Source organism: Sparus aurata, chromosome 8 (genome assembly GCF_900880675.1).
Source record: "Sparus aurata chromosome 8, fSpaAur1.1, whole genome shotgun sequence".
NCBI classification, from domain to species: domain Eukaryota; kingdom Metazoa; phylum Chordata; class Actinopteri; order Spariformes; family Sparidae; genus Sparus; species Sparus aurata.
Genome location: NC_044194.1, coordinates 8,811,623 through 8,823,633, shown reverse-complemented (window position 1 = coordinate 8,823,633; position 12,011 = coordinate 8,811,623). Strand labels below are relative to the sequence as shown.

General features: G+C 44.5%; 1 protein-coding gene across 11 annotated transcripts in view; it reads left to right on the top strand.

Annotated features, from left to right (window-relative positions):
* frmd4a (FERM domain containing 4A) overlaps positions 1-12,011 on the top strand; it is a 109,083-nt gene that overhangs the window by 90,289 nt on the left and 6,783 nt on the right. For 6 of the 11 annotated variants that reach the window (XM_030424565.1, XM_030424566.1, XM_030424564.1 and 3 more), the window contains 14 exons: positions 53-136; positions 240-305; positions 412-469; positions 709-795; positions 5,342-5,418; positions 6,313-6,454; positions 6,891-7,032; positions 8,765-8,898; positions 9,008-9,130; positions 10,360-10,591; positions 10,763-10,819; positions 10,915-11,152; positions 11,260-11,418; positions 11,653-11,985. In XM_030424565.1, the coding sequence (XP_030280425.1) occupies positions 53-136; positions 240-305; positions 412-469; positions 709-795; positions 5,342-5,418; positions 6,313-6,454; positions 6,891-7,032; positions 8,765-8,898; positions 9,008-9,130; positions 10,360-10,591; positions 10,763-10,819; positions 10,915-11,152; positions 11,260-11,418; positions 11,653-11,985 (1,932 nt within the window). The remainder of the gene's footprint in view (positions 1-52; positions 137-239; positions 306-411; positions 470-708; positions 796-5,341; positions 5,419-6,312; positions 6,455-6,890; positions 7,033-8,764; positions 8,899-9,007; positions 9,131-10,359; positions 10,592-10,762; positions 10,820-10,914; positions 11,153-11,259; positions 11,419-11,652; positions 11,986-12,011) is intronic. The other 5 variants (XM_030424563.1, XM_030424558.1, XM_030424569.1 and 2 more) reach the window with 3 other exon arrangements.

Sequence of the window (12,011 nt, the reverse complement as noted above, 5' to 3'; positions counted from 1 at the left end):
TCATTCTTGAAGACAGCAGTGTTGACCATGTCTTGTGGTTTCCCCCTCCCAGTAATGATGCAACCAGGTCTGACCTAAAAAAGCTGCCTGCCCTGCCCACCCAGGCCCTAAAGGAGCACCCTTCTCTGGCCTACTGGTGAGAGACGAGTCAGTTATCCAGACCACCACAACATTGCACAAGCTCTTGTTTTTCCCCATCTTGATAATTACGCTTTTCTCTCTACTGTTCCGTCTTACAGTGAAGACCGAGTCGTAGAGCATTACAAAAAGCTCAATGGGCAGTCCAGAGGGCAAGCTATTGTAAAGTAAGTGTGTGCATGTGTGTGTATATGTGTCTCTGGTTATGTTTGTCCACTTTACGGAAGGCTGTGTTCTGCAACTCTTACATTTCTGTCTTTCTGCTCCTCACAGTTATATGAGCATTGTAGAGTCCCTGCCCACATATGGAGTACATTACTACGCTGTAAAGGTACAGTTTTACTACTCTGCCTTTTCTTTTTATACACACACGCCCGCACCACACACATTTTTTTGTTCACTGTGGACCTGAAAGTAGGCAGTTTGGGATTTGGAGATATGATAGAGCTTAAAGCTATTTGTACATGGTGTTTCTGCCTATGTCTCTCTTTTTCTTTTTCTTTTTCTTTTTCTACCAAACCCACACACAGACACAACCTCTCCTGAAGCATTTTTTGTTATGTGTTTTAGGACAAGCAGGGGATCCCATGGTGGTTGGGTCTGAGCTATAAAGGCATCTTTCAGTATGACCACCAGGACAAAGTCAAACCCAGGAAGGTGAGATGATGCTCCCTCTGTTGTCTCTGCACCACAAGCTCATCTGTCCTCTGCACAGCCTTCAGCCCTTCTTCCAATGAGCTTTAAAACATGAACTTTCCAAAAAACTGCAAAAGACTGTTATTCATCCAAGTACACTCTTCTGCTTCTGTGTAAAATATATTACCCTCAAGATATTTTTCGATTTTTGCCACCTCATTCTTTTATCACCTTTTAAAACAAGAATGGGTAGTTAATGCGGTTACGTGAATGAGACATTATTTTATAATGCAACATCTTCTCTCTGTCTTTCCTCACTTTTTTCGGTTGTCGCCACTGTCCATTTTTTTTTCAGTGAGTCAGGATATTGTGTTTGGAAAGAACACAAACAATACTGTACAAATACTACTGTCTGGAGACGTTCAGTCTTGGAATGTTTTGCATCCTGTCTTGCTTTTATTTCTGCCTTTCTATGAAAGGCGTTCTCCTCCCAGCCGATGCACCCAGAGAGCCTTTCTTACCTCACCTCTGTCCCCCAGTCGTGTTTAGGGCCGTGATCTCTGGCATTCAGCCTTGTCTTACAGGGCGTTAATGGGGTTAACAGCTTCCCTGCATTTGGACTGACCACCAAGACACTCACACACACCCACACTGATACTCTGTTGCTCATAAAGGCACACACACATTCTCTTCACTCACCATCCTGATGAATACTTCCTGTCTGCCGCAGCTTTCCTGTTTGCCACCAGCATTGTGCTCTGTGTGTGTGTGTGTGTGTGTGTGTCTTGATAAGTGCATTCCAGTCTAAATGACTTTCTCACCACTGAGCAGCATCCCTGCCTCATTCCCTCAGTGCTCAAAATCCTGTGGCCACTTAGGTGTTGCATCGCCATAGGGATGAAAAAAATACAATGCTACATCTGGTAGACACACAAATACCAAAACATGCTGTGAAACCGGTGAAAAGGTCTCCAAACTGTGTGATTTTTCCTTACTGACAAAGTGAAAAATGGCAAGTTTTAACTTTCTCTGAGTTAAATGTCACAAGAAAGAAGAAGGAGAGGGTATTTTAGAAGAAGATGGAGTCACAAAAGAGTTAACTGCATTCCCACACAAGAGACTTATCAAGCATTCAGATGCTATAGCAACCGTCAGTGTGAGTCATTGGTCCGCTAAGCTTCAGTACAGACCCCTTACTTTCTCCCACCATCTACCCCACAGACACAAACATTTGGAAGCAGACATAGAATAAGACTGGGCCCCTTCATCACGCATGTGTGATTGTGGTCAAAGGAGTTTGTCCCAAATGAGATTTGTAGACTGCATGTCTTGCTGGTTCAACATCACAAGACTGATAAATTCACAATGTAAGGCAGATAAAAGAGGGTGTGTGGTTCTTCTTTCCAAAGCTGGTCACAGGAAGAGACACTCATAGAGGTCACTAGGAGTCTTCCACATGTTTTGGTATTAATGAGACTTACCGCTATGTCAACAAACGGAAGGAAGAGCATTTGATTTGGTTATTAGTCAGCTAGCCAGCCAGTCCAGTACCAGTAACCACTGACTCAGAGTGCAATCACTAACTTGTCACTCTTCAGTTTTTTAGCACTGTGACTCAATGAGGTGGAGGCAGAACACCCAATTATGGAACATTTTGGGCCAAATACCTTCGGTCACATCTTTTGTCACATTAAAAATGTTTTATGTTCTCAGCAGCAAACGAGTAAATGACTTCATGTTGTGCTGTCTAATAGGTGTGTGTGTGTAGTGGAGGAAGTTGTGTTTAATTAGGAGTCTTTTTACGAGGGGAGATCCTGTTGTTTTCTAAATGCAGGCCGTCTACCGCACCCTCCACGTTTATTTGGGGATGTTAAAATACTTCTCCCCCTCTGCTCACCGCAGGTCACATGCAGAGACACACGTACAGTTACGCAGACAGGGGTTTACTGCTGAACCACACACCGTACTAATGCCTCATTAGTGTGTTCTGACTCATTAAGGCAGAGATTATAGGGTCTGTGTGTTGACTGACTACCTGAATGACGGACTTAAAGCTAACATGGAAAAGCTTCTGTCAACACTGTAAAGAAGCCGCAAGAAGGTTCAATCAAACGCAGCAAACTATGGTTTCAATTACTGTCATCTCACACGCATTTCACTGCATATGGATCATTTTATTTTACAGTGGACTACACCCACTGACTTCAGTGAGCTGCTGTCTGCGTTTCATTTAGAGTAAATAGGCTCGCACAGCCTGTTCTGATTAGTTTTTCCATAAATGTCATCCCTGCAAAACACCATAACCAATACACAAACAACAGGAAGTGCCCCCAGAGTTTATCTGCATCTCCATGACAACTGGTAGATGTAGTATTGCGCACCAGAGCCCCACCCATGGAGGAAACAATAGTCTCAATAGAGACTCAGGTCCAGCTCTAGAAAAGAATAGTATCTGGCCTCACTACAGTTGTCCTGGCCTTTGCTATTTAAAATTTCTATTCTTCCTGTAATCCCCACGGAGTCTGAAAGGCTTTTACACTCTATCAGATCTGACCTTTTCATCTCCAATGGACGTGTTCCTGGGTGTGCAGACATTATTATGAGACAGACGTGGGCCTGTGCACATGAGCACTCAGTTGTTTATGAATAACGACCAGTCACATCCTCTCGTGTGTATTTGTGCCATTGTGTGCAAGTGTATTAGAGTAAAAAGGAAGAGGATTTATAACATGTGCACGCATGGATGCACCACTCTCCCTTCTAAGAACAGTGGCACCCACCAGCTTTGGCTGACTTTCTAAAACACAATCTGTCAGAATGTTTTTTTTTTTCTTTTGTCAGATAATCACTCTACTCACACAATGGCCTTATGTAACTGAAGCAGAATCACAACTATAATGTTTCATAAACTTCATTGCAGCTTGTGCCAGATCGTGTAACCATTGTTAACGTACATGTTAACAACTTATCCTGAAACAACAGTCTACTTCCAAAGTTGCAGCAGCTCTTTCTCGCCCAGCTGGTGAAGAGGACAGCTTTAGTGGTCTCGTGCCTGAACACAGTTACAAACACCTACCTTATCTCCACAGCTCTGCCCCATATGCAGTCATCTCTCTCTCTCACACACACACACACACACACACACACTCACACAGTCCCTCACTCACTCTCAACCCTGCCTGCTATATTTAGCACCATGCTACATTAGCACTTCACACTCCATTGAAAATGTACGGTACAGCAACAGTTTAGATAAGAGCTGTGATTTGCTTTCTTCATGCTGGTGCATACACGCACATCGATACATACATTAGGCTGTTTACATAATATTTCTCTCACTCCTCCCCTTTGCTCCCTCTCATCCCTCTGTCCATTGTTTTCCCAGGCTGTTTAAATTCCTTGGCTGTGACCTGTTCCTCCCTTAGCTCCCTTTCTCCTCTTTTCCTCCCTTATCCTGTCATAGCTGGGTCTTGTGCTTAATTTCCGTTCTCTTGTTTCTTGCAACTTAGTTTGGCTTTCAATGGTTTGTCAGTGTACATCAAAGGTTTGTGTTTGTGTGTTGTGTGTGTGTGTGTGTGTGTGTGTGTGTGTGTGTGTGTGTGTGTGTGTGTGTGTGTGTGCGTGTGTGTGCGTGTGTGTGTTTGCCTGTCTGCTCCAGCTGACAGGCGCAGGCTCACTTGTGTTCTGAAATAGCTCACACTGTTATTCTAACAAGTAACAGACTTTGCGAATGTGTGTGCGTGCGCGCACACTGAGGTCTGACTAAACAAAGCAAGGCCACTTCAATTGCTGGGGCCACAGAAAGCTTCTTTTCCCCTTCATCACTCCTCCCCTGACCCCGCGTTACACACACACACGCAGACATGCACACACACCTCCCAACCACAGAGCCCAGAGCAGGAAGCATAGTCCCTGAGGGAGGGAGGAGGGATCAGGAGGAGGGGAGGCACAAATCCCCCCTCCCTCCACAGCCCTCCGAGCAAAGCTGCAGGAGAGGAGGAAACTTAACTTTGCACACTTTCTCTCCAACAACACACACGCACATGCCTACAGATGGTGAACACACACCAACTCATAACGTTCTGTTCCCCTGCGTCTGGGAGGATTTAAGATACACACATGTTGCGGAGTACGTCTTGGGGGAAACTTTCTCGCCCAGCTGGCTTTGGCTGCATTTAAAGAGGAGCTGATGGTTCATAAAAGGGACGGAAAAGAGAGGAAAAAAAGAAAATCCAAGCAGAGGAAAGAAAGCCTCCTCCCTCTCTCACACTGTCTTCCTCCAAAGTGAGGTCATCCAGCGAAGGGATCCACTGTGGACAAGACCGCCTGGTCTGGACCTGATCAGAGAGCTCCAGATTAGGTTCTCTTCTCTCCCTCCTTCCGCTTCTTCGTCAGCGTCTTCCATTTTTTCCTCCCCTTCCTCCTTATCCATTGCATTTTCTCTCCAAACAAATTGGAACATACAGCGAAGAGAAGAGAGGATTTGGCTGAAGGCTGTGTGGATATTAATGTGAAGCATGTTTTTGTGTGAGCAGCCCTGAAGAGGTTGTGTTTCTCCCACTCTCAGGTGTTCCAATGGCGTCAGTTGGAGAATCTCTACTTCAGAGAGAAGAAGTTTTCGGTAGAAGTTCATGACCCCAGGAGGTAAATTTATATCACAAATGTAAGCTAGTTCAACTTGCCGCAGTGCTTTTGTTGGAACAGTTTGATTATCTGTGTTTTTTAAAGGTAACTGAGTCTCGACTTGCATGACAGATTCATTGCTTCGATGATCGTTATCTCACGCCAGTTCTACATTAGAGATTGATTGTTATTGCTACTGAATTTTTTTTTCAGATAAGATTTGGAAGTGGTAGAATTTTCCCTCAGTCATGGACACCTTCCAGTAGCTTTTACTGTAAATTACCACTGTGCCATATGTGAATGTGTTAGAAATGCATACTACACGCGCTACAATGCAGGAAAGAAGAAATTGGAATCTTATTCAGTAATGGTTGCAGCATTTGTCTTGGCAGTGGAGCAAGGTATTGGGGATGTCTTCGTGGAGCCTGACACAGATCGATAGGCTGATTAATAACTCGCTTGTGCAGCCACATCCAAGCACAAGCACATGTGCTCGTTCACACACACAAAGGGTGAACCCTTGATGGTTGACCACAGAAGGATAGATGGCTGTGCGATAGCCATTTTGCGGAGGAAGTGACCTCTCGTGTTTATTTAACATGGCTATATACGTGGAGTGTTATTCTGCAGACAGAGGGAGGGAGGGAACGGGAGAAAAAGAGACGGACAGGGTGAAACAGAGAGCAGTGGTGTTTTCTTTAAAGGAAGCTGTCATTAGGGTGAGCTGGTCTGTTGCTCAGCTACAGATGTGTGTTTAAATAAAGATGGGTAAACAATGGGGAACAACGTGTGTGGCTTTGGTTCGCTCCTATCAATCCTCTAATATTAATTGGTGGTAGTGTTTTTCGTTGTTGTGCATGTGAACCATCTTATGTATTCAGTGTATATAAGGAGGCCTTGTGTCCGCTCCTACTGTAGGGCGTCGGTGACACGAAGGACGTTTGGTCACAGTGGCATCGCTGTGCATACGTGGTACGCCTGTCCTGCCCTCATCAAGTCCATCTGGGCCATGGCCATCAGCCAACACCAGTTCTACCTGGACCGCAAGCAGAGCAAGGTCAGTCTAAGAGGTCTAAAAGATACTCACTCGCACCAAAGGCCACAAACATGATGGGAAATTTACAAGATGGGATATATCGGGTACAGATCAGTATCGGCCGATATATGCCCTGTGATTGCTATTGGCCTGTCTGCAAATAAGATGCCATTCAGAAGTAGAAGTAGCTGATGTTTATCCAATGTGACACATCAATTTGCACTTGCACATTTCTGGGCTCCTGGTCCGGCTTTTTATAGTGAAGGTTACGTTTTTCCTGGCACAAAAGGGGGAATCACAAAAACAAAGTAAAATAACAAAAACAACAACATTCAGCATCGCCTATTCGCCAATTTGTTTTTTGTTTTTTTTACTTGTTTTATTGTTGTGTATTAACTTGTAATTAAAGTGCTTAATAATGTGCTTTGACAAACCGTCTCCAATCTTGTCCTTCCAGTCTAAGATCCATGCAGCACGGAGTCTGAGTGAGATCGCCATAGACCTTACTGAAACAGGAACTCTAAAGACCTCCAAACTTGCCAACATGGGCAGCAAGGGCAAAATTATAAGCGGCAGCAGTGGCAGTCTGCTCTCCTCAGGTCAGTAGAGACAAGGAGACTATGGGGGAGAGAAAGTTTGATATGTGTGTGTTTGTGTTTGCATGTGTGGTGTTGGTGGTGGGGCTCTCGTTGACAACTGGAGGTACAGAAACAGCTGCTTCTGGAGAGGGGCCATGATTCTGCGCTGCTTGTTCTCACAGTCATACTGTACACACACCCCACTCGCTGTCTTTCTGTATGTATAGAACACCACTCCCACCCTCCATGTCACACAGACTCATCATCCAGGGGCCCCTGCCCCCGCTAAATTTAGTGGGTGAGGGAATGAAAAGGGCAGCAGGTCAGTTTTTAGAGTCCCCATGCCCTTTAAAACAATGCTTGTCCATGTCGAATAAGTAATGAGTGCAACATGAAGATTAGATTTCACCAAATTTAGAGTAGAGATGAAAATAGCCTTTTCAAACTTTGGCAGCCATGTAAAGTGTGTTAGGGAAAGCAAGTGCAGTAATTGGGCTGACTAGAAACACAAGTACTGTACCCGGGTTAGCTACTGCTGCATTATTCACTTAAAGAATGGCATGCACTTGACCAAACTGGCATCATTTATGATTGAAGAGCAAGCATGTGTTTGCTATTTAGAGTCTAGAACACCTTACTGAACCAATTACCGTTTCAGGGTAGAAGAACACGACTCTCTTTCAGTAGTAATGTCCTCTTTCTGATCTCCTAATAGCTCACCCTCCTGATTGGGTCTCTTTTTCTTTAATCTTTCCTTTCTCAGAGTAGATACATCTATGTCCCCACCTTCCTACCAAATCCCTTTTCCTTATCTTTTCAACTGTCCATTACTAGTCTGATAATCCCCGTTTTCTCCTCTGATTGTTCTTCTTCTTCTCAAGTTCCACCCCCACCCCATATCACACAGGGTGTCTCAGTCCTATCCGTCTGTGTCTTGTCACTTGTCTCCTTGGTGTCAGTGTGTTGATTTCACGATCCACTCTTGACTGAAGGACATCTCTGCCCAGCAACATAACAGGAGCTATGTTGTCACATCCATGCACCAACCCTCTTCGCCACAACGTACACATTTCTGTCTGACTGTAGCTCTCTAAATAGCCACATCTAAAGCATAGTGTTTGTTTGATCAATTTGAAACCTTTCATGGCTGCACGAGTCGCTACAGAAAAGATGTCTGTCAAACGGCACTCAACACACCAAACTGAATGTATTTTAGCTGTAAGAACAACTGCATGGTCACTGCAATGGTTTGTTGACCTGCAAAACAATAGATAGGGAAACATCAGATTTAAATATAGTATATCTTATAACAATGGAAAGACATTTCTTTCCACCACAAATGTTTCAGCAGTGGTTAGTTTTGTATTGTTGCCATGTTTCACAGTCAACCACATAGGGTCACTGAAGGAGCAGCGAGAGAGTGCATGTGTTTGCGAGGAAAAAGTGTATGTGTTGTTTTTAACAAGGTATGTTGCAAACAACACTGGCACCATGTCATGGCCTCTGAGATTGTGCGTCACAGACTTTGTCCTAAGCTGCCCCTTCCTTGAAACACTCACACAAACACAAACGCTAAAACTCAGTTTCCTTATCGAAGCGCTCCATTCAATTCCTTGTAAACATCCTGCGAGGGCAGCAGGTGTACACACAATTTCAACCTCCTCTCCGCAATCTGCTTCAGAAGAGCCCACAGCAACTCCAAACGCAAACACGCACTCTTGTCCTCATGTTACGTGTTGTCTGTACCCTGCAGGCTCTCAGGAATCGGACAGCTCCCAGACAGCGAAGAAGGACATGCTGGCAGCATTGAGGGCCCGGCAGGATGCACTGGAGGAAACACTAAGACAGAGGCTAGAGGAACTCAAGAGCATCTGCATCAGAGAGGCGGTATGTGAAAACAAAGGCAAATTGTTCAAATATTTTGAAAAGCAGAATAATGTTGTGCTATTCCTGTCAAATTTGATTTATTTCCTTGTCCTCATTTTGCCTTGCCTAGGAGCTGACAGGAAAGCTTCCAAAGGAATATCCTCTGGATCCGGGAGAAGAGCCACCCACAGTGAGACGGAAGATTGGGACTGCCTTCAAACTGGATGAGCAGAAAATTCTTCCTAAGGGAGAGGTGAAGCTCTAAATCCTTGTTGACCTCACTGACAATTTATCACACTCAGAAACAAAGCAGGAGGTCTTCTAGTCATGTCAATGTTTGAAAAAAGTACATGGTCGAATGAAGTGCTAATTAGTGAGTGAGTGTTCATCTCCTTTTAATGCAGTTTTTAAAGATGAGGACATAAAACATCAATTTGAAAGACTATACAATCACTTAATGGTTGGGAGGATGATTGACATGTCAAGTTAACTGATCCTGACTTGTTTGTTCAGTAATTGAAGGAAACAGAGAAGAGTGAAAAGCCACAGTCTGAGACGTCTTGGACCCTGTGAAAGTACTTGTACTGTATCTTTGCCTCGCTGTCTTTTTTGTGCCACGGCTTGATTTTCCAGAACAGCAGAACTTCTAAAAATAGTCTGGCAGCATTCTCGCCACAGGAAGTGGTGATAGTAGGATTGTGCGCACGCCTGTATGTGTGCAGGCATGTGTGTGTGTGGGTGCGTGTCACTAAGGTTGTATGCTTTGACAAGTATCCAGGGACACAATATCACCAAACTGCCTGGCAAGCAGAAAGATGTTTCTTAATTTAGACCGAACACCTTAAGCTCGTACACACTGAGAAACAGAAGCCGCTATGGCAGGAGTGTGAAGGGATTGTTAGAGAGAGGGATTCTTCAGAAGTGAGGTAGTCCAGTCAGATGTTGACCCAAGTGAATACATCATCACTCTGTCTCTCTGGAGGCAAGTGAAATCATCCGAGTACTCACATGAGTACATACATCATGTCACAGGAGTTTATTTTGCATTTTTGTATTCCAGTAAATGGTAAACGTATATACAATACATTTGGAGCATGACAGAGTTTTTTACTTGGATCACCTAGTTGTCTCTGATCCACACATTTCAGAAGAAGTGCAGAAAAAAGGGGAGGATGGATTGATGGAGAGGTGTTATTATTGGGGAACAGAGTTTCTCAATAGAGAGTATCCACTGGTGATAAAATGCAGAGCTGCACGCAGATAAATGATTTCCGCAGTATGTTTTCTCTGGCAAGGCTTTTGTGTGTGAATTCGTTGCATGGGAGAGTTACAGTCTGAATACGTGTCTGCTCACTGAGCCGTGTTGTTTTTGGATTGTGTGGAGATTTCTGTTGCTAAAACTGTGAGCAAATCCAATATCTTTGTGCTTCTGTTGCTCAGAGTTTGCGCTCATGTTTGTGAATGTGTGTGTCCTTGTCCCAGGAAGAGGAACTGGAGCGTTTGGAGCGGGAGTTTGCCATTCAGTCCCAGATTACAGAGGCAGCCAGGCGTCTTGCCAGCGATCCTCATGTGAGCAGTAAGAAGCTGAAGAAACAGAGGAAGACTTCTTATCTGAACGCACTGAAGAAGCTCCAGGAAATTGAGAACTCTATCAATGAGCACCGGGTCCGCTCTGGCAAGAAGCCCACGCAGAGAGCATCACTTATCATAGAAGGTACCAATATCTTTCTCTTATCTCTCTATTTCTGTTAGCTTCAGTTACCGCCACACACGGCAGTATTCCTCTTCACAGCTTCTTCAAGATGTATGAACATGACACTTTCAAGCTTTAAGATTTTACAATCATACAATCTTTAACCTCTTGTCTTTTTTCTTTATCCTATAGAGGCCAATATTGGTTCTGAAGACAGTTCATTGTCCGACGCACTGGTCTTAGATGATGGTGAGTCTCTTGTCTGACATTTGTGTGGTTTTGTAGCTCATGATAATCATTTATCTTAATGGCTCTGACTAAATTCAATGATTTCTCTATTTCAGATGATCCTCAAGTCACAGGTACCCCTACCTTCTCTCCAGTAGCATCGCCTCACAAAGGCCTCCCTCCTCGACCACCATCTCACAGTCGGCCACCTCCACCTCAGTCGCTGGATGGCCTTCGACACCTGCACTACACACGTTCTGATTACGATAAATCCCCCATCAAACCCAAGATGTGGACTGAATCGTCACTGGATGAGCCTTATGAAAAAGTCAAGAAACGCTCCTCTCACTCCAGGTATGAAAAATGATTAGTATCTTAATTAGCCCTTTGGAGCAAATTAAAGAAATAAATGGAATACATAACTTATGAATTGTGCTTCTTTCCCTTGCCCCTTCGTCAAGTCACAGGCGTTTCCCAAGCTCCGGCAGTGCAGAAGCAGGGGGTAGTAACTCTCTGCAGAGCAGCCCCATCAGGAGCCTTCCTCACTGGAATTCACAGTCCAGCATGCCGTCGACCCCGGACCTGAGGACCAGGACCCCACACTATGTACATTCCACTAGGTCAGCCTTTATGACTTCTATTGTTTACTTTTTATTCAAGATTCTCTTTTAAATGTAGCAGATTATATGTTACTATAGAGATACATAGTAAATTGTTCTTACAGACAGAAAAAATTTCCTGGTCGTTTTAATTTTTTTTTAAAGAAAATCAAAATTCCATTGATTTTAGAGACTTTTTCCAGTGCAGCACCTATTATTAATGGGGTTTTTTTTTTGTGATTCTGCATCTTACAGGTCAGTGGACATCAGTCCCACACGTCTGCACAGTCTCGCTCAGCACTTTAGGAACCGCAGCTCAAGCCTTGAGTCCCAGGGCAAACTGTTGGCATCCGACCCTGACGCACACCCGCACACCCTGGGCACACTGGGCAGCCCTGACTTCTTCCTGGGCCCAGGACGCAGCTCCAATGGCTCTGATCCATTGGACGACTGCTCATCATGCACCAGCCAGAGCAGCTCGGAGCATTACTACCCCTCTGGTGGACCCCCCGGCAGCAACCCCAATTACTCTACTCTTGGAGAGGACTCACCCTCCAAAGCCAGGCAGAGGCAGAGGCAAAGGCACAGGTAATGGGCATACACAACTCTTTTTC